This window comes from Dictyostelium purpureum (assembly GCF_000190715.1).
Source record: "Dictyostelium purpureum unplaced genomic scaffold DICPUscaffold_27, whole genome shotgun sequence".
Taxonomy (NCBI): Eukaryota; Evosea; class Eumycetozoa; order Dictyosteliales; family Dictyosteliaceae; genus Dictyostelium; species Dictyostelium purpureum.
Window position 1 is genome coordinate 1 of NW_003519364.1, and position 20774 is coordinate 20774.

General features: G+C 27.4%; 7 protein-coding genes across 7 annotated transcripts; 2 read left to right on the plus strand and 5 right to left on the minus strand.

Annotated features, from left to right (window-relative positions):
* Window positions 1-179: 179 nt before the first annotated feature.
* Window positions 180-2174, minus strand: DICPUDRAFT_148340 (uncharacterized protein; the record flags this gene model as incomplete). Its single annotated transcript, XM_003284524.1, has 1 exon — window positions 180-2174. The coding sequence occupies one exon, from the start codon at window positions 2172-2174 to the stop codon at window positions 180-182; it is 1995 nt and encodes a 664-aa protein (XP_003284572.1).
* A 757-nt stretch (window positions 2175-2931) lies between these two features.
* On the plus strand, window positions 2932-7168 carry DICPUDRAFT_96745 (uncharacterized protein; the record flags this gene model as incomplete). Its single annotated transcript, XM_003284502.1, has 3 exons — window positions 2932-3600; window positions 3674-4500; window positions 4573-7168. 3 exons carry the CDS (start codon window positions 2932-2934, stop codon window positions 7127-7129), a joined length of 4053 nt encoding a protein of 1350 aa, XP_003284550.1. The 3' UTR covers window positions 7130-7168.
* A 255-nt stretch (window positions 7169-7423) lies between these two features.
* On the minus strand, window positions 7424-7922 carry DICPUDRAFT_27911 (dolichyl-diphosphooligosaccharide-protein glycotransferase; the record flags this gene model as incomplete). The annotated part of the gene is made up of 2 exons (XM_003284525.1): window positions 7424-7551; window positions 7712-7922. The coding sequence occupies 2 exons, from the start codon at window positions 7920-7922 to the stop codon at window positions 7424-7426; spliced, it is 339 nt and encodes a 112-aa protein (XP_003284573.1).
* A 266-nt stretch (window positions 7923-8188) lies between these two features.
* On the minus strand, window positions 8189-9284 carry DICPUDRAFT_148343 (Mrp/NBP35 family protein; the record flags this gene model as incomplete). The annotated part of the gene is made up of 2 exons (XM_003284526.1): window positions 8189-8506; window positions 8577-9284. The coding sequence occupies 2 exons, from the start codon at window positions 9282-9284 to the stop codon at window positions 8189-8191; spliced, it is 1026 nt and encodes a 341-aa protein (XP_003284574.1).
* A 500-nt stretch (window positions 9285-9784) lies between these two features.
* On the plus strand, window positions 9785-10736 carry DICPUDRAFT_91339 (uncharacterized protein). Its single transcript, XM_003284503.1, has one exon. It carries the CDS (start codon window positions 9814-9816, stop codon window positions 10687-10689), a length of 876 nt encoding a protein of 291 aa, XP_003284551.1. The 5' UTR covers window positions 9785-9813; the 3' UTR covers window positions 10690-10736.
* Window positions 10737-12945: 2209 nt separating this feature from the next.
* DICPUDRAFT_53036 (major vault protein beta (MVP-beta)) lies at window positions 12946-15557 on the minus strand (the record flags this gene model as incomplete). Its single annotated transcript, XM_003284527.1, has 2 exons — window positions 12946-15417; window positions 15504-15557. The coding sequence occupies 2 exons, from the start codon at window positions 15555-15557 to the stop codon at window positions 12946-12948; spliced, it is 2526 nt and encodes an 841-aa protein (XP_003284575.1).
* A 1232-nt stretch (window positions 15558-16789) lies between these two features.
* On the minus strand, window positions 16790-20009 carry DICPUDRAFT_45567 (glycogen phosphorylase 2). The gene is made up of 2 exons (XM_003284528.1): window positions 19741-20009; window positions 16790-19659 (listed from the first exon to the last, which is right to left on the minus strand). The coding sequence occupies exons 1-2, from the start codon at window positions 19863-19865 to the stop codon at window positions 16854-16856; spliced, it is 2931 nt and encodes a 976-aa protein (XP_003284576.1). The 5' UTR covers window positions 19866-20009; the 3' UTR covers window positions 16790-16853.
* Window positions 20010-20774: the final 765 nt, after the last annotated feature.

Consider the following 20774-nt stretch of genomic DNA (forward strand, 5'->3'; position numbering starts at 1 on the left):
TTTCAAAAAGGTCCGGTCAAAGGTCTTTCTCGAATTTTTTTTCTCCGATTCTTTCTTTCCAGAATCATTCTATATCGATCTTCTTTTTCTAAATTCTCTATAATAATCTTCTTTTTCTACCTTTCTTTTTCTAACCTTTCCTTTTCCATCTTTCTAAATTGTTCCCTTTTCTAATATTTCTAGTCTTTCTTTTTCTTTTTGTTGTTGTAATCTTTTTTCTTTTTCTTCTTTTTCCTTTTGTTCTCTTTCTTTCTCTTTTTGGATCTAATCATTTCTAACTTCTCTCTTTCTTCTTTTTCTTGTTTTAATCTTAATTTCTCCTCTTCCTTTTCTTTTTCTATTTGTTTTAATCTTAATTGCTGCAACTCTTCTCTTTCTTTCCTTTCTTTTTCTTGTTTTGCAATAATTTCTAATAGCTCCTTATCCCTCTGTTCCTTTTGTTTTTTTTCCAATTCCAAATTATCTTTTTCTATTTGTTTTAATCTTAACTGCACCTCTTCTCTTTCTTTTTCTTCATTTTTGTACATTTTCTTATTTACTGTCACCAAATCATCAAAATCATTTTCGAAACTATTACCAATAATACTATTGTTTGAAAATTCTGGAATATCATCCTCATTGAGGCTAGCTGAATTATCATTTACATTATTATTATTATTATTATCATTATTATTATCATTGTTATCATTATTATCATTACTATTATTATTATCATTATTATTAATATTGTTACAGTTATTATCTAAAATTTTATTATTTACATTATTATCAGTTGCTATGACAATTGGTGATTTTGTGAAGCTTGTAAAAATTAATGGGGCTGCTACGGTTTTAACTTCAACCAGCATGGGCTCTTGTTGTATTGGTTCATTTTCATTTAAAGTCTCTTCCCATTCGATAGGTTCGTCATTATTGTCATTGCTATTTGTATCATGTTTAATTTCCATTAATAATTCATTTTCGAAATCATCTAAGCTAAAACTGCTATCTTTTTGGTTAAGTACTGGGTCAACCTCTTGCTGTTGATTTTTATTATCACCACTATTTATTTCATTAAGCAATTGATTGAGTGCTGGATCATCCTTGGCTTCTTCTTGTTTTCCTTTTTCTAATTTTTCTAATTTTTTCTTATCCCTTTTTTCCTTTTTTTCTCTTTCTTCCTTTTCTTTTTTTTCTTTTTCCTTTTCTTTAATTTCTTTTTGCTTTCTGAAAAATTCTTTCTCAGCTTCCTCATCACCATCCATATCGAAATGATTTGATTCATGGTCACTTTTCTCCATTCTATTTTCTAGTTCATCCTCTAAATGGTCGAAAATAGCATCACTTGCCTCATTATCAGTTGTGCTAAATGTATTGTTGTTTAAATCATTGTCAGTATTGTTGTCATTATCTTCACCATCTCCATTATCATTTTCTTCATTATCATCTTCGGTTGATAAAGATGTTTTGACCCCATTTTTCTTTTTTTTATATTTCTTTGAACACTTTGAACAGATCATTGATTTACATCTTTTTATTAAGGTTTCTTTAGCATCAGTCACCTCTTTTAACTTCTTTCTAGCTTCAAAATATTTCTTTTTAAAATCCTTGCTTTGGTCTAGTTGTTTTAATACTTTCTCATAATTCTCGGTACCAATATGATAATCTGTTAATTTGGCATTTAATTGATTAATTAAAGATTTGGTTGATAAAATTTCTGCATTCCTATCATTGATAATTTCGTTTAGGCTTTCAATCTCCTTATTTAAACTTTCGATTTCATTTCTAAGGGGCAATTTATTATTAATTTCTTTTTCTAATAAAAATTTTAAATTTGATATTTCTTTTTTTTCATTTAAATATAAAGTATAGTATTCGTTATTGTTTGGTGATATTTGTTGTGATTGTTGTTGCTGAAAAGTATTGTTTGCACTTATAGCATTTATTAAAGCATGCTTTAATTTTCCATTTTCTTCTACTACTAATTGATTTTGTGATTGTAATTCTTTAAATTTTACTATTAATGTACTTGTTTGTATAATTTTATTTTTTAGTGTTTCTAAATTAGTTTTAGTATTATTATTATTATTATTATTATTGTTATTATTATTATGATTATTATTATTATGATTATTATTATTATTTTCGTTGATTAAAATATTTAAATTTTCTTTATTTTCTTTTTCGATTTCCATTGGTACTTTAATACAAAATAAAAATAAAAATAAAATAAAAGAGATTATAAATTTAAAATAAAATTTAAAAAAAAAAAAAAAAAAGCTTTTTTCGTTTTTAAAAAATTTTTATAAATTAAATTTATTTTTTTTTTATTTTTTTTTTATTTTTTTAATTTTTTTATTTATCTTTTTTTATTTTTTTATTTAAAAAATTTCATAAAGAAGGCACATAGCTTAAAAAATCTTTAGAATGTTGGGGTTACCAATTTTAAAAAATTAAATTAAATTCAGTGGGGTAAAAAACAATTGTTATAAAGATTTATTTATTTTTTTGAATTGTGATCATAAAAAAAAATAAAAAAAATAAAATAAATAAATAAAATTATATAAATAAATATTAAAATAAATAAACCAATTTCTTTGTTTAGATATATTCATATTTATTATTATAATAAAACTTTTAATTAATTTTTTTTTTTTTTTTTTTTTTTTTTGACAAATATCTTTTTGAAATTTTGGAATTTTTTTTTAAATTTAATTTTAAATTTTTTTTTTTATAATAATATTTTTTTTTTTTTAAATATCATTTTTTTTCATTTTAAAACTATTACACACAATTAAATCATTTATCTATTTATTTAATATTTAATATCATAATTTAAACAAATTTTTTAAAAAAAAAAAAAATAGATATATTGAATAGAATCATAATATTTTTATGATATTAAAATTTAAAAAAAATAACTTTTTGTAAAAATAATAATAACAATAAATAATGATAGTAAACGAAACAAATACTATTAAAAAAAATAATGAATTAACATTTTTTTTAAACGGAGAAAAAAAAGTTATTAAAGACCCAAATCCAGAATTAACTACACTTCAATATATTAGATCAATCGGATTAACAGGTAGTAAGTTAGGATGTGGTGAAGGTGGGTGCGGCGCATGTACAGTCATGATATCACACAGAAACGACAGCGATGGTAGAATTGTCCATAGGGCAGTTAATTCATGTTTATATCCATTGTGTCAATTAGACGGTATGGCATTAGTCACAATCGAAGGCTTGGGTAATGTTCGTGATGGCCTCCATCCAGTTCAAGAAAGAATAGCAGAGGGATATGGTTCACAATGTGGTTTTTGTACCCCAGGTATTATTATGGCTTTATATGCTTACTTAAGATCAAATCCAAACGCAAACCAAAAGGAAATTGAACATAACTTTGATGGTAATTTATGCAGATGTACTGGTTATAGACCTATTCTTGATGCTGCCAAATCTTTTGCAATCGATAAAACTACCGATGAACAAGATGAAGACGGAGATGTTAAAATTCCAACCATTGCCAAAATTGAAGATGACGACACTAAAACTGATAGCGAACCAGGAATTTGCCCATCATCTGGTAAACCATGCAATTGTAAACAAAAAACTTCACATGTATGTATTTTCATTTTTTTCATTTTTTTTTTTTATTTTTTTATTTTTTATACTAATTTTTTTTTTTATAAAGATTCCAAGTAAACCATTAGAATTAAAAAGCGAACCAATTTTTCCACCATTTTTAATGGATTATAAAAAAGAATCATTAGTATTCCAAGGTGATAGAGTAACATGGCACACACCAACTAGTTTAAATGAAATTTTAACAATTAAAAAGACTCATAGTAATGCTAAAATTGTAGTTGGTAACACTGAGATTGGTATTGAAACTAAATTTAGAAATGTTGTTTATCCAACTATTATTTCACCAGTTAGAGTACCAGAATTAAATTCAATTCAAAAACAACAAGACGGTATTTTAGTAGGCTCAAGTGTAACATTAACCGAGTTAAAATCATTTTTATTAGGCGAAATTAAAAGTGATGGTGCATCAGATGATCAAAAAACAAAGGTTGGTACATTTAAGGCTATTGTTAGTCAATTAAAGTGGTTTGCTGGTAATCAAATTAGAAATGCTGCTTCAATTGGTGGAAATTTGGTAACTGCTAGTCCAATCTCTGATCTTAATCCTGTTCTCTTAGCAGCTGGCGCCATTTTAACTATGGTTTCACAAGACGAAAGCGGTACTATTGTCGAAAGAAAAGTACCAATTGGTTCATTCTTTTTAAAATACAGAATAGTCGATATTAAACCAGAAGAAATTTTGCAATCTGTTTTCATTCCATATACTAGACCACTCGAGTTTGTTCAAGCTTATAAACAATCAAGAAGAAGAGAAGATGATATTGCAATTGTTAGTTGCTGCTTTAGAATTTTATTTGAAAATTTTGAAAATAACCAATTCAAAGTTAGAGAATGTGTTTTAGCATATGGTGGTATGAATGTTAAAGCTGTTACGTAAGCTATCAATATAATATATTAAATTTAATTACTTTTTAACATAGTTATTAATTGATTTATCATTTAAAGTTGCCAAAATACTGAACAATTTTTAATTGGTTCCATTTGGGATAGAAATCAATTGGATGAGATCTATAAGAAATTAGAAGTCGATTTACCATTAGCTCAAGGTGCACCAGGTGGTATGATTGAATATCGTCGTTCATTAACAACAAGTTTCTTCTTTAAATACTTTTTAACAGTTTCAAAACAACTTTATGAAATCTCAAAGAACCCATCCTATTCATTAAGCGATAAAGAATTATCAGTAACAGCACCTTACAGTAGACCATTATCAAAAGGTCAACAAGAATACCAAACCCAACCAGAAAAACATCCAATTACCCAACCAGTTATTCATCAATCTGCTGATAAACAAGTTACTGGTGAAGCTCTTTATGTAGATGATATTAAAATCAAATCATTATACACTTGTTTCGTTCAATCAACAAAGGCACATGCTAAAATTTTATCAATTGATGCCTCGCGTGCTCTCAAAGCCCCAGGTGTTAAAGCTTTCTACTCTGCCAAAGATGTTCCAGGTGAAAATAATTGTGGCCCTGTTATTAAAGATGATGAAGTATTTGCTTCTGATATTGCAATTTTTCACGGTGCTCCAATTGGTTGTATTGTAGCAGAGACTCACCAACAAGCTTTGGAGGCATCTAAAATGGTTCAAATCGAATATGAAGAATTACCAGCCATTGTTACAATCGAAGATGCAATTGCCAAAAAATCTTTCTTCCCATTCACTCACGTTATTAAAGATGGTGATATCGTTAAAGGCTTCGAAGAGTCTGATCATATCATTGAAGGCGAATTTAAATGTGGTGCTCAAGAACACTTTTATCTTGAACCAAATGGCTCATTAGTCGTACCAGGTGAAGGAAAAGAAATGACAATTTATGCATCCACTCAAAATCCAACCAAAACCCAAGGTATTGTAGCAAGTGTTTTGGGTGTTCCACAAAATCAAGTTGTTTGCAAATTAAAGAGATTAGGTGGTGGTTTTGGTGGTAAAGAAACCAGATCCATATTTTCAACTTGTGTAGCTGCTGTAGCCGCCTATCATCAAAGAGAACCAGTTAGAATTATTCTCGATAGAGATACCGATATGGCCACCACAGGTACAAGACATCCATTCATTGCTAAATATAAAGTTGGTGTCACCAAAGATGGTCTTATTAAAGCATTAGATTTAGAACTATATGCCGATGCAGGTTACTCTTATGATATTTCAGTTGGTGTTTTAGATAGAGCTATTTTCCACTCTGAAAATGCTTACAAGATTCCAAATGTTAATGTTGTTGGTCGTTTATGCAAAACCAATTTACCATCCAATACAGCATTCAGAGGTTATGGTGGTCCACAAGCTATGATTATTGTCGAAAATTGGGTTGAAAAAATCTCTAAAGTTTTAAATATCGAATCACATATCATTAGAGCAAAGAACTTTTACAAAGAGGGTGAATTAACTCACTACCTTCAAGCAGTCGAAAATAATCAAATGCAACGTGTTTGGGATACAATTCTCGAGAAATCAAATTATTTAGAACGTATCAATAAAGTAAACGATTTTAATGAAAAGAATCGTTGGAAAAAGAGAGGTATTGCTGTTATTCCAACCAAATTTGGTATGTCATTCACCGTTAAAACATTAAATCAAGCAGGTGCATTGGTACATTGTTATACTGATGGTACTGTTTTAGTTACTCATGGTGGTACTGAAATGGGTCAAGGTTTAAATACTAAAATGATTCAAATTGCAGCTCGTGCATTTGGTATTCCAGTTAAAGATGTCTTTATCTCTGAAACATCAACAGATAAAGTTGCAAATACTACTCCAACTGCTGCCTCAGTTTCCTCCGATTTGAATGGTATGGCCGTATTGGATGCTTGTCAAAATATCCTTAAGCGTTTAGAACCACTTAAGGAAAAGAACCCAAATATGACATTCAAACAACTATGCATTGAAGCTTTTGTACAAAGAGTTAATCTATCATCCAATGGTTTCTATGCTACTCCAAATGTTGGTTATGTATTCAAAGATGGTGGCGTTGGTGAAGGTACTCCATTCAATTATTTCAATTTTGGTGCTGCTTGTTCAGAAGTCGAAATCGATGTCCTTACTGGTGATCACACTGTACTTAGATCTGATGTAATTTTGGATGTTGGTGATAGTTTAAATCCAACTATTGATATTGGTCAAGTTGAAGGTGCCTTTGTTCAAGGTATGGGCTGGAGTTGTACCGAAGAGGTTGTAACTTTCCCAACTGGTTACCTATTTACAAGAGGTCCATCAACTTATAAAATTCCAGGTTTCAATGATGTTCCATTAGAATTCAATGTTTCATTATTAAATGATGCACCAAATCCAAAAGCCATTCATTCATCCAAAGGTGTTGGTGAACCACCACTTTTCTTAGGTTCATCAGTTTACTTTGCAATCCGTCAAGCTATTACAGCCGCCAGAAAAGAAACCAATTTAAATGATTGGTTTGATTTACCATCACCAGCAACCTGTGAAAGAATTAGAACATCATGTCTCGATTCTTTCATATATCAATTTACAAACAATAAAAACTAAAAATAAACATAAAAAAAGGCAATATTACTTAAAATATATAAATTAAAAAAAAGATTTTTTTTTTTTTCTAATTTTTTTGAGTAAATTATTTAATATTTTATTAAAGAAAAAATGTATGACAGAAAAATAAAAGAACCTATATCCCAAATAATATAATAGATTTTTTATTTTCCTCTGCTGTGATATTATAAAACGACATTGATATAATAAGAAAATAAGAAATATTGGGTTATATAATTTATATTTTATTTATTTTATTTCTTTTTTAAATTTTACTTTTTTACAACTTTTATTTTAACCTAAGAAATTGAAAACAACAAGGTGAAGAATTAAATTGCATAATAAAAAGTCTGTGAATGCTCTTTCTGGTGAAATAGTTTTATTAAAGTTATTGATTGGGTTTATTTGAATTCTTAAACATGCTATAGTTTTTTATTTGATTAATTAAATGAAAAAATAGGTTAATAAATATTTTATAATATTAAGAAATAATGTAAATATTCATATCATCTAAACTATTTTTATTACTATTATTATTATTTATTATTATTATAATGACTTATTTTAATTTTAAAATCTTACCAGCAAGAACGAAACAACCAACACAACTAATGAAAGCAGCTAAAAATGAATTGAATGGAAAAGTACCAACTAAACAACAATAACCAAATACAATAACACCAGTTAAGAATGTATATATAAGGAAAAGATCAATGATCTTTAATTTTTGTGGAGTTTTTGAATAACTATCAAAAAATGATTTGACAATGCCTGTAAAACTAAGATCTGACATTCTTTTTAATATATATTGAAAATGATGTTGATTATGAATATAACAAAAAAAAAGTGATGATGAAAATTTTTAAAAAATAAAAAATAAAAAAAATTTTAAAAAAAAAATTAAAAAAAAAAATAAAAAAAATTCTAATTTCAAATTTTTTTTATATCTAAAAATATAAAATATAAAAGAAAAAAAAAGAAAAAAAAGAAATAGCTATATTTTATTATATAATTTTATTTTATTTTATTTTATTTTAAACTTAAAAAAAACCAATATGTTTATTCAATAACAATATTTGGTGGTGATTTTTGATTATTACTATCGTTATTTTGATTATCTAAAATTTCTAGTTGTTTAATAATTTCTTTTGAAATATCTTTATATATTTTAGCTTGTGGTGAATTTGGTTGGGTTATAGTTATTGGTTTTCCACTATCTGATGTTTCTCTAATTTCTAAATGAATTGGGATATCACCTAAAAAATTAATACCCATTTTTTGAGCAGTTTTTTTAGCACCCTCGCTACCAAAAATATGAGTTGATTCATGGCAGTGTGGGCAATTAAAATGGGACATATTTTCAACCAATCCTAAAATCTATAAATTTGTAGACATTAGTATACTTTAAATATTTAAAGTGTGAAAATATTATGAAACAGTTACTTACTGGTACATTAACTTTTTTAAACATATTTACACCTCTAACAACATCGGCAAGAGCTACATCTTGAGGAGTTGAAATGATAACAGCACCTGATAAAGGTACTCTTTGACACATTGTTAAGATAGCATCACCCGTACCTGGTGGTAAATCTACAACTAAAACATCTAAAAGCCCCCAATTTGTTTGTCTTAATAATTTTTCTAATGCAGACATTACCATAGGACCCCTCCAAACAATTGCATCATCTTCATCAACGAGGAAGCCCATAGACATACATTTAATACCATAATTAATTAATGGGACCATTTGGTTATTATCGTTTACCAATGGTTTCTCTTGACCCTTTAAATCCATCATTAAAGGTATTGATGGTCCAAATACATCGGCATCCAATAACCCAACGGATAAATCCTGTGATGATAATCCCAAAGCCAAATTAACAGCTGATGTTGATTTACCTACACCACCTTTTGCCGATGATACTGCTATAATATGTTTAATTCCTTCAATTGATACTTTGGCAACATGTGGATGTTTATGTTTTTGTAAACATGTAGTTTTAAAATAATATCTTTTAGTTGTAGTTATTGGTGTTGCTATTTTATTATTATTAATGCTAGATGTAGCTCCAATAATATTATTATTTGAGGAACATTTTGATAATAATGTTTTAAAATTATTTGAATTTATTAAAAATGTTCTTTTTAACATTTTATTTTTTTTTTAAATGATTTTTTTTTTTTTTTTTTTTTCGTTTTTATTTTTTTTAATTAAATTTTTTATATTTTTTCAAATTAATAAAAACAATCAATAAAATTATCCCTACTATGGGCATACAATATATATTTTATAATAATATTTTCGACCAATAAAATTTTTTTTTGTTATTACAATAATCACTTTATTTAGATTGTTTTTTTAATAATTTTTTCATCTAAAATCTGTTATTTTATGAATTCAAAAAAAAAAAAAAAATATTTAATTAAGGGTAAAAAAACCTACCACTAAATACAAAATAAAGACTTAATATGGTAATGGTAATGTGGTATAATTTTAAAAAAAAAAAAAAAACAAATAATAATTTTAAATTTTCTGAATTTTATTTATTTTAATTATTTATTTATTTTATTTTATTTATTTAATTTTTTTTTTTTCTTCATTAATAACAACTTAAAAAATTAATATAAAAATCTTTTTTTTTTTATTATTATTAATATTATAATTCAAATTATTTTTAATAATGAAATTACTAATTTGTTTATTAATACTTTTAACAATTAATTTAGTGTATTCAAAAGAAGAATGGTTCTTTTTAAGACCAGATTTTAGAAAATGTGCGGCCCCTCTTTGTGGTGGGAACTTTTTAACCAAAGTTAATGATCAAGAAGGAAAGGAGTACCACCAAGTACAAACTTCATTAGTAGACGCAACCATTAATATGTCACTTTTAGAGGATTATGCCAATATTATTGTATTGGGGGAATTAGAAAAAACAGAATTAGCAAACGATCCAAGTGGTGAATACTATAGTCTATTCCTTAAAGGAATTTACCACACTATGGGACTACCACCACAATCCCCCAACCCAAAGATGATCAAGGTTAGAGAAAACTACTATATGTTAAGTGCAGGTAGTTGTAATAGTGATTTTTCAACATGTTCAGGTATTAAAGCTGCTCTTGTCAATAGCAATACCAACACCCCAATCAATTCATATGTCAATCCATATACCACAGTTCCATTATTGGATTCAAATTGGTTTACATCAAGATTGTTAGGTAAAAGTGGTAGATCAGCTATAGCCAAAGGTTATATTGTCGGTAATAAGTTAACCATCTCAATGGTGTATATCTCTTCCTCTGACCCAAGCACAGCTTGCCCAACAAACACCATCTCATGCCCAACCAATCAAATTCCAGCCTTTACAAGAAAAGATAACTCGCGTTGCCCAATATTTGATGGATGTACTCCAAGAGGTCCATGTCCATTATATATCCCACATTGCCAAGATGGTTATACTTTATACAGATTACCAAACAAAGCATCTAGAGGCTGTCCAAAATATTATTGTGATCCATCATTTTTAATTGACCCAGTCAAAGCTAGTAATCCATAAATAAAGCAATATTATTATTTAAAAAACAATAAAATTTTATTGCGAATATAATTGTTTATTTTTTTTTAATTGTATTATTTTTTTAAAAAACGTTATATCGTCATATATTTTTTCATCAGCGACTTCTAACAGCTCGAATATAGAGGGCTCTATAATATTTAGACCGATTTCAATGACTGAACTTGTGGTGTAAATATTGAGTGATTTAGGTAATGGTTGCTTTAGTGATAATACCAATTCATTAAATAAAATTAATTGTTTTAATGAAACTGGGAGTATTGATGAAATATTCTGATTTTTTAAATTATCTTTATCCTTTCTGTTGCTAATGTTTAAAATAGATATTGTTTTTGGTAGTTTTAAATTACTAATATCTTGTATTTTTTGTAGTGTAAATGATAATGCCTTTATGGAACTGGGTAATATTAATGGGTCATCCAAAAGAAAGGTATCTGGTAAAACTAATACTGCTAATTGGCTTGGAAAAATATCCCTAAAGTGATTATCACCAACAGGTGGTACCAAAGAACAATTATTTGAAAACTCTAAATATCTAAGAGATTGTGGAAAACAACTTGAATGAATTTCCCTTTCTCCAGAATACTCGGGAAATTTAAATTTCATAAACTTTATTGCAGAATCTAGACCAAAAGGACGTGGAAACTGAGTATTTGAAAAACTAATTGTAAATTTGAGTGATGTAATATTCTGTGGAATATCATTTACATCTACATTTAAATAATCATATTCATCTTTAAACCCAATTTCCCTGGCACTTCTTGGTAAATATTTAACTTCGGTGGTACTTCTTAAAATATAGAATGATACTAATGTTGGAGGTAATGATAAAGGTGTTAAATTCCCATTTGTTGATGAAACTTTGAGTTTTTTTAAACCATGAGGTAATACATTTCTAGAAAAAGATTTGCATATAGCTGTATCGCAAATCAATTTAGTAAGAGAACCTGGAACCATTGATTCCTCATTTTCCCATAAATCTTGAACATAACCACTTGACCCAATTCTTAAAGTTTCAAAAGTACTATTCTCCTCAGAGATATTAAATAACACTTTGCCCCTATAAAACCCATTTGGAACATGCAATGATTTTAAACTTGATGGTAAAACTAAAACGTCCTTTATCCACCCAAAAATTGTTAAATCAGTTACACTATTTGGCGCACTACGATATGTATCATAATGAATTTTTAAATTTTTTAAATTAACCAATTCCTTTAAATCTGATTCCTTTACTTTGGTAAAATAAAAAAGATCCAATTCTCTGCAACTTATAGGAAATGAATAATCCATTGCTCTGGAGCTGCTAGACAATATTTTTATTGTTTCAAGTGTTGATGGCAAAACACCAGGTTCTATTGATAAACCAAAATTTAAAAGTTCTAGATATTTTAAATTTGGTGGCAAACTGTCTTGTGTTATTGAATGTTTGTAATGATTTGGGAATTTTATGGTTAATTCGGTAATAAAGTTTGGTATTTTATAAAATTTAATTGATCTGCATGACATTAGATGTTTTGCAAATTCAATTGTAAGCTTTTCTATATTTGGCGGTAAATTCTTTATAAACCATATTAAATCACCCAGATCTGAGTTTTCAATTTCCTTTTCGATTTTAATATTGACTGCTCTAAAATATTCTTTAAAACCTTTACTAATTTTTGAAAAATTGTTAATATCACCATCTAAAATGCTTGTATTTATATTAATTTCTACATTATAAAATTTCTTAAATCTTTTTAAATGCTGAAATATTATTGATCTTATAAATATATTATGATATAATTTATAAAATAACCTTGAGTTTATTTCTATATCCCCCATTTGAAACAATATGAATAATATTTAAAATGATATGAATGGTATTTAAAATTACAATGAAAAAAAATAAAAAAAATATTAAAAACACAAAAAATAAAAAAAATAAAAAATAGAAAAAAAAATAGAAAAATAAAAGAAAAAAATAAAAAAATAATTTCCAAATTCAATAATATAAATAAAAAAAAATTATTTGTATAATTATTATAAAAAATAAAAGGAATCATATAAATTTTTTTTTTTAGAAATAATGTTATTATTATTTTTTAAATAAATTATTTTTTATTTTACAATTTTTAGAAAAAAAAAAAACTATTAAATTTTTTTTTTTTGTTATTATTATTTGATTTGTTGTTAAATGTGTATTTGATTAAATTTTTTTTTTTTTTTAAAAAAATAAATTATTTTTTTTCAAATAATTTATTCATGCATATTTACACCGTTACCAATTAAACCATTAGCGGTATTGAAAAGATTGACTGGGGATGAACCATCAGTAATCATAACTGATGAAAGATTGAGGGAACCTAATAATTTAGCTTGCATTTCTGGACCAGCATTTGAAATGGCACAAATAGTATCACTACCTAAAGCATTAACAGTATTTTCGAATTTGCTAATTTCGATGGCAGCTAATTCTCTAGCTTTAACAACTTCTAAATCGTTAAGGGCTTTAACGTGTTCTAATTCAGCAATACGTTTGGCTTTAATGGTTTCGAGATCGGCATTGCTTTCGATTTCGGTAGCTTTAGTTGAAAGTTTAGCATGTTTAATTTCTGATTCAGCTTCAATGATAGCAGCTTCAGCTCTAGCTCTTGCTTCAGCAACAGCTTGACCAGTTGATTCGACAGCAGCTGATTGAGCTTGTAATTGAACTAATTTAGCACGAGATTCTTCAGCTCTGGCTTCATCAACAATTTTTTGACGTTCAAGTTCACCACGGGCCATTTGTTCGAGACGTTCAGCTTCTTGACGAGCAGTAGCTTCTTGTGATTTGGTGGTAATTTCAATGGCTAATTGAACTGATTTTTGTAATGAATCTAAGGTTCTTTGATCGACTGGTTCAACTGATTGAACATCAATATTGGTGATGACTAAACCATTAGTTTCGAAATAGAGACAGTCATTGCTTTCACCATTTTTGTTTTTACCAAAAACGGCAGTTTGGATGATATCTGATGAATGTTTGTGGAAGTTATCGAAAGTTGAAGCAGCAACAGCAGCACGAACTAAAGAACCAGTAGCTTTGCAAAGATCACCAGTGAAATCGGAGGTGGCGAATAATTTGGATGGGTTCTTTGGTTCGATCTTAAAGTGCCAGTTGTATGAAAGTTTTAATGAAAGACGAGCATGATCGGCGGTTTCGACAGTAATTAAATCAGTCATGAAATCTGGACCTAAGAAGAGAGCAAGTGAACGAATGTGATTTGGTCTCTTTGGAATTTTACCAGAGAGTGAAAGAACAGTGAACTCTTCATCTGGTTCTAACATAACTAATTCTGGACCAAAGATAACACGAGCTTCTTTCTTTCTGTAATCGAAAATTTGAACAGCAGCATTATGTGGAACACGGTAAGTAACAACTTTAGTTGGATCTCTTTCAGCATTGTTGTGTTCTTCGTTAACATCACGTGAAGCTGATTTATTTAAGAGTTCATCAACAATTGGTGAGAGTGGTTTAGCCCAACGTTCTTCGTTTGGTAATAACATGTATGATGAACCGTGAACTGAACGAACTTTACCAGTTTTAATATCACGAACATAGATACCTTCATTGACATCTAATGGAATACGTTTACGACGTTCGACAACATCAACTTGAATTGGTGGAATATAATCGCATGGACCATAAATCATCCAAAGATCACCTGGTTTGTGAACAACAGTTTCTTTACCTTTCTTTTCAACAAATTCTTCTTTGGCACTTAATAAGAGAGCTTCATCTTCTGATAAAACGTTAACATTTTGGATACCTTTGACTAATGATTCACCTGGTAATAAGAAGAAAGTAAGATCACCTTGTAAGAGTTGTTTGTGACCTAATTTATTTTTACCAGTAGCTTTGTCAACTGGATTTTCGACGATACAGTATTGACGATTGGTTAAAGTGATGGCTTTAATATCACGAACAACTTTTTCATTGACGTCTGGAATATAGGTATCGCAATCTGATTGGGTGATAATCCATTCTTCACCAGCTTTACGAGCTTTACCGAAACAATCAATGAATGAACGGAGAGCTAATAATTGATAAGCAATACGATCGGTTAAAACAAGGGCTTGAATAAAACCAACAATTTCTTCATGAACACCTGGTAAATAGGCACCACTTTCACGAACTAACCATTCTTCACCTGGTTGACGTTCGGAACCTTTACGATCGGTGAAACAAAGACGAGCTCTTAATTTGAGGGCTTGATTTTCTTTAATAATAACAGCTTTAACTGGTTCAATAACTGTAACTTCGACACGTGGATAATATGTGCCTGGACCTTCAAATAACCATTCATCACCAGCAGTACGTGAAACAGTGGTTTTATCAGCCTTAACTTCGACAAAGTCACGAAGACATTTTAATCTTAAAGCTGAATTGGCTTGAATAACTTGTAATGGAACTGGTTGGGCAATTAAAACTTCACCTGGATATAATGGGAATGGATCTTGACTGAAACGAATTTCTTGATCACCATGACGGAGTTTTGGTTGATTGAATTGATCAACAACTAAAACACCATCCTTTCTAATAATTGGGTTGTCAATGATACAATAATTTCTTGGTGGAATTAAAATCATTGGTAATGGAGTTGGGTGTAATACTCTTTCATGGTCTTGTCTGGTGAAAGTTTGTGGACCAACTTCAACTCTGGTAACATTGGTATTATTATCTAAAACCTGAATTATAAAAAAAAAATAAAAAGTTAATATTATATTAAAAATTATTTGTTTTTATAATTTTTTTTTAAAAAAAATCTACTTACATGAATAAAATGATGTGGTTTAACACGAATGACAGTTGATGGTTGAGAGGCCATTATATTTTATATATATATGAGAGTATTAGTTATAAAAAAAAAAAAAAAAAATCTGTATTTAAAAAAAAAAAGATTAATATAAATTAATTATAATATTTATTTATAAATAAATTTATAATTTAATATAATAAAAGAAAAAAAAAAATATATTTTTAAAAATTAAAAAAAAAAAAAAAAAATTTCAAAAAAAAAAAAAATAGTGAAAAAAAAAAGAAAAAAAAAAGATATTTTTTCTTAGTAGCAGTTGGTAAAAAAAAAAGAAAAAAAAATCTAATAATTATTATAGAGTTATTGATAGTTGATTTTGATTATTATCTATTAATAATTTTTATTGATATATATATATGTATATTTTTTTTTTTAGATAATGTGATTGTGTGTGAATAAAATAATATATGAATAAATAATTGAACTATACCTTTAAAATATATTTGTTAATCAATAAAACTGATTGTAAACAATAATAATTATAAAAAAAATTTTGATATTTATATTTTTTTTTGAATTTTTTTTCCCACAAAAAATTTAAAAAACTATTTCTTTTTTTTTTCTAATTTTTTCATTTTTAATTTTTTATGAAAAAATTATCATTACCAATAATTGAGAAAATTTTCTGTAATAATAATTTTATAAAAAAAATAGTCAGTATTGATAAAATATTAATAATTTTATTAAAAAAAAACAATAATTTCATAAAATAATTTTGGTAGCTTCAAAGAAATTTTGATATGATGGTTTATCAATTTTCTTCAGATCTCTAAAAAATATCTGATCTTTTTTTTTATTAATTATTTACTATATTTTTCTTTGATTTATTAAAGAAATAAAAATAAAAATAAAAAGAAAAAAAAATTAAACCCAAATATAATAAAAAAAAAATAAAAAAAATAAATAGATAAATAAATAAAATAAAATAAAAATAAATAAAAAAAAAAGATATTTTAAAAACAATAATAAAATAATATTTAGGAAAAAATGACTATTTTAGGTTTTACTTGATTTTAAATTGAAGAGATAATCAATGAGTTTTATTTCTTTTAGTTTTTTTTTTATATTATATTTTTATTAAATCATTTTTAAATAGGATTATTAGGTTAAAAAAAGAAATAAAAAATAACGTACTTTTACTTCTAGTAAAAAAAATAAACTATGAATCATTTGAGTAACTATGTTAATTTACTAAATTTTTTTTAAATAAATAAAAATAAAAAATGAATAAAGATGTTTTTTTTTTAAAATTATTTTATTCTTTTTAATATATTAAAATTAATATTATATCTTTTTTTTTTAAAAAAATTAATTTGTTGGATTACCAGTAACATTAAAACCTTTAGTAGTTTGTTTTGGTTTTGTAACATTTGACTTGTCATTATTTTGGTTTACAACAGTTAGTGGTGAGCTTGAGGTTTGTTTAACAAAAGTTAATGGTGATAATCTTTCCATTGAGATTGAATTTACATCATTTGGGCTACCAACTGGAGGTACTCTAAGGGTTTTTGCTTCTTCGTGTGAAACATTTACTGGACCTGGTCTCTTCCATTCTTCAATGTTCCAAATATTCTCTGCATATTCTCTAATGGTTCTATCAGATGAAAATGTACCACAACCAACTGAGGCCATAATTGATTTCTTTGCCCATTTTGCTTTATCTTTATAATCAGCATCAATTGAGTTTTGAATATCAAGATATGAGGCAAAGTCATATGAAACAATGTAATGATCATTACCTGCACTAACTGAATTGATAATGTCTTGGAATTGTTGATGTGGACCAAACATATCCTCTTTGATAGCCAAGAGAACTCTTTCCCATCTTGGGTCTGGTGTAAATTTGCCATCATGGATCTTTTTCTTAATACCGTTTACTTCTTCGGAACGAGCACCAAAGATATACATATTTTCATGTCCGATTGCATCACGAATTTCAATATTTGCACCATCCAATGTACCTATAATTAAACCACCATTCATACTGAATTTCATATTACTTGTACCAGAAGCTTCGGTACCAGCAGTTGAAATGTGTTGTGAAATATCACTGGCTGGAATGATAATTTCTGCATTGGAGACACAATAATTTGGAATGAAAACAATTTTAAGAAGGTCACCAACCTTTGGATCATTATTTACAACTGAAGCAACTGAATTAATAAGTTTGATAAATAGTTTGGCCATGTAGTAACCTGGGGCAGCCTTACCACCAAAGATAACGACCCTGGGTGCTACCTTTTTACCTTCTTTGATATCTAAATAACGATTGATACAACCAAGAATGTTTAATAGTTGTCTCTTGTATTCATGGAAACGTTTTACATGAACATCGAATAGAACATCGACATTAACTTTGGTTTCACAGACTCTTTCGATGTATTCTGCTAAACGAATCTTGTTCATACGTTTAATTTCCATCCATTCTTTTTGGAATGACGAGTTATCTGCTAAGTGACGGAGTTCTTTAATAATGTCAAGATTAACCAACCAACGATCAGAGTTTAGCGAACGAGTGATTAATTCGGAAAGGTCTGGGTTAGCTTGTTGAATCCAACGTCTTGGAGTAACACCATTGGTTTTGTTTTGGAATTTCTTTGGCCACATTTCATAGAATAATGGGAATACATCATGCTTTACAAGTTCTGAATGTAAATAGGCAACACCATTTATAGTGTGTGAACCAACAATTGCCAAAGAAGCCATTTTGATATTTTTACCATGTGATTCATCAATGATTGAAAGGGTTCTTCTTTTTTCGACATCACCTGGCCATTTTTGATCTACTAACTTTAAGAATCTTTCATTAATTTCATAAATGATTTGAATATGTCTTGGTAAGAGGTGTTCGACCATTGAGACAGACCATTTTTCGAGTGCCTCTGGTAAAACAGTGTGATTGGTATATGAGAAGGTTTTTTGTGTAATATCCCAAGCTTCATCCCATGATAGATCTTCTTCATCAATTAAGATTCTCATTAATTCTGGGATACCAAGGGTTGGATGGGTGTCATTAAGTTGGATGGCATGGAAGTTTGAGAATTCTTTAAATGGTTTTCCAGTTTCTTTGAATTGAGAAATGATATCTTGAATTGTGGCACTAACGAAAAGATATTGTTGTTTGAGACGAAGTTCTTTACCTTGCATTGTGTTATCGTTTGGATAGAGAACATTGGTAATGTTTTCAGATTTTTCTTTATCTTCAATTGCACCTAAATAGTCACCCTTGTTGAATGACTCTAAGTTAAATTCGTCAGATGGTTTTGAAGACCAAAGTCTAATTGCAACAGTGTTATAGGTTTTGAAGCCTGGAATTGGATAGTCATAAGCCACAGCTAACATTTGTTCACCTTGCTCCCATTTCATTTTCTTTTTGCCATTTTCTTCTACTTCAACTACTTTGCCATAGAAGTTAATAGGATAGGAGACATCAAGACGTTCTATTTCCCATGGAGAGCCATAATTTAACCAATAATCTGGTAGTTCGATTTGTTCACCATCAACAATGGTTTGATAAAACATACCAAACTTATAACGAAGGCCATAACCATAACCTGGATAGTTACAAGTTGCTAACGAGTCCATAAAGCATGCAGCCAAACGACCAAGACCACCATTACCAAGACCTGCGTCTCTTTCTTCATCATATAGATCTTCTAATTTAAAGCCAAGATCCATTAGGGCATCAGCGTATTTACCGACCAAACCAAGAGCACTAAGTGAGTTTTGAAGAGATCTACCCAAAAGGAACTCTAATGACATATAGTTAACTTGTTTAACATTCTTTTGTTTAAAGAAAAGCTTGGTATCCTTCCATCTTTCGATTAATCTATCCCTTGTACAACTTGATAGAGCTTGGAATGCTGAAAAGTCTGTTGCTTCACTCTTTGTTTGGGCCAATGTATATTCACAGTGTCTAACAAATTCCCTTTGGAGTGTTGATTTATCTTCTGGTAAATAGCTGGCTAAAAATGCCCAGAGGAGAGCACGTTCTTTTTCTTTTTCAGAGTCAAATTTTAATGACTGTAAAATTTTTGGATCTAATTCCTGACCTCTTCCTTTTTCTTCTTTTTCTGAGGATTCTTCATTATGTTTAAATTTATCTTTAAAAAGTCTTTAGTTAAATGAAAGAAATATTAAAATATGAAAATTTAAAAATAATATTAAAGTTTTTTAATTTTATTTTAATACATACTTTGGACTTGAATCTGTTCTTACAAGACCCTTATGTGGATGGCTTGTTGCACTGGTTATGCTACCAGAACGTTTTAAATGTGGAACACCAACACCACTTGGTGAATCTGTAGATTTTCTATCCATTTTATTTTTATTTATTTATTTTTATACTATTACCAACTACTTATTATTATTATTATTAATTATCAAATAAATTATTTTGAATAAAAAAAAATGATTAATGAAAATTTTTTTTTTTTTGAAAATATTTTTATTAATTAAACAATTAAAAAAATAAATAAAAATAAATTAAAATAATGAATAATTATAATTATAATTATAATTAAAAAAAAAAAAAAAAACAATTATAATAAAAATAAATTGAGTGTATTTTTTTTTTTCTTTGCACAAATAAAGATTCCATTGAAAAGATTTAACGAAAATGTATAACACATTCTTATATTTTAATAATATATTTATATTTATACATATAAACTTTATTTTTTTACTCACACACATAAACACACAACCACACCCACCTTTTATTCAAAAAACATTAAGGAATTTTTTTTTCAAAAAAAATTAACCCCAATCTTTATACACCCGCTATATTTTTTAGACTATTATTGTAATTATCATTAGTTTTTTTTGTTGTTTTTTTTTTTGTTAACACAATAAGTGTATAACCACTAAATTATAATCTATTTTTGAACAATTATTATAAAGAAAATAGTTGTATCAGTTTTTATTAAATATTTTTTCGAAATAAAATTTTTTATTATATTTTTCATATCCTATTTTGTAATTAATGTTTCTTTTTCTTTGAGTCAAATATATATATGGTAGTATGATTTTTTTTAAATATATGTCATCATCATAATTATAATGAGATGTTAGTGCCATATCTATAAACAAATATATCATTATTTATAATATTAAGCGTTACCATTTAAAAGAAAAACTAGAAATGATCAATTTTTTTTTTTTAAAATATTAAATTTATTTTTTATTTGTTTTTTATTTTAAAGTATAATATTATTTTTTAGATAATAT

Coding starts and splice junctions, on each gene's coding strand:
- DICPUDRAFT_91339 (XM_003284503.1), top strand. CDS start 9,814: ATGAAATTACTAATTTGTTTATTAATACTTTTAACAATTAATTTAGTG.
- DICPUDRAFT_45567 (XM_003284528.1), bottom strand. CDS start 19,865: ATGGATAGAAAATCTACAGATTCACCAAGTGGTGTTGGTGTTCCACAT. Junction 19,660..19,740: donor AGAACAGATTCAAGTCCAAA/GTATGTATTAAA, acceptor ATTTAACTAAAG/ACTTTTTAAAGATAAATTTA.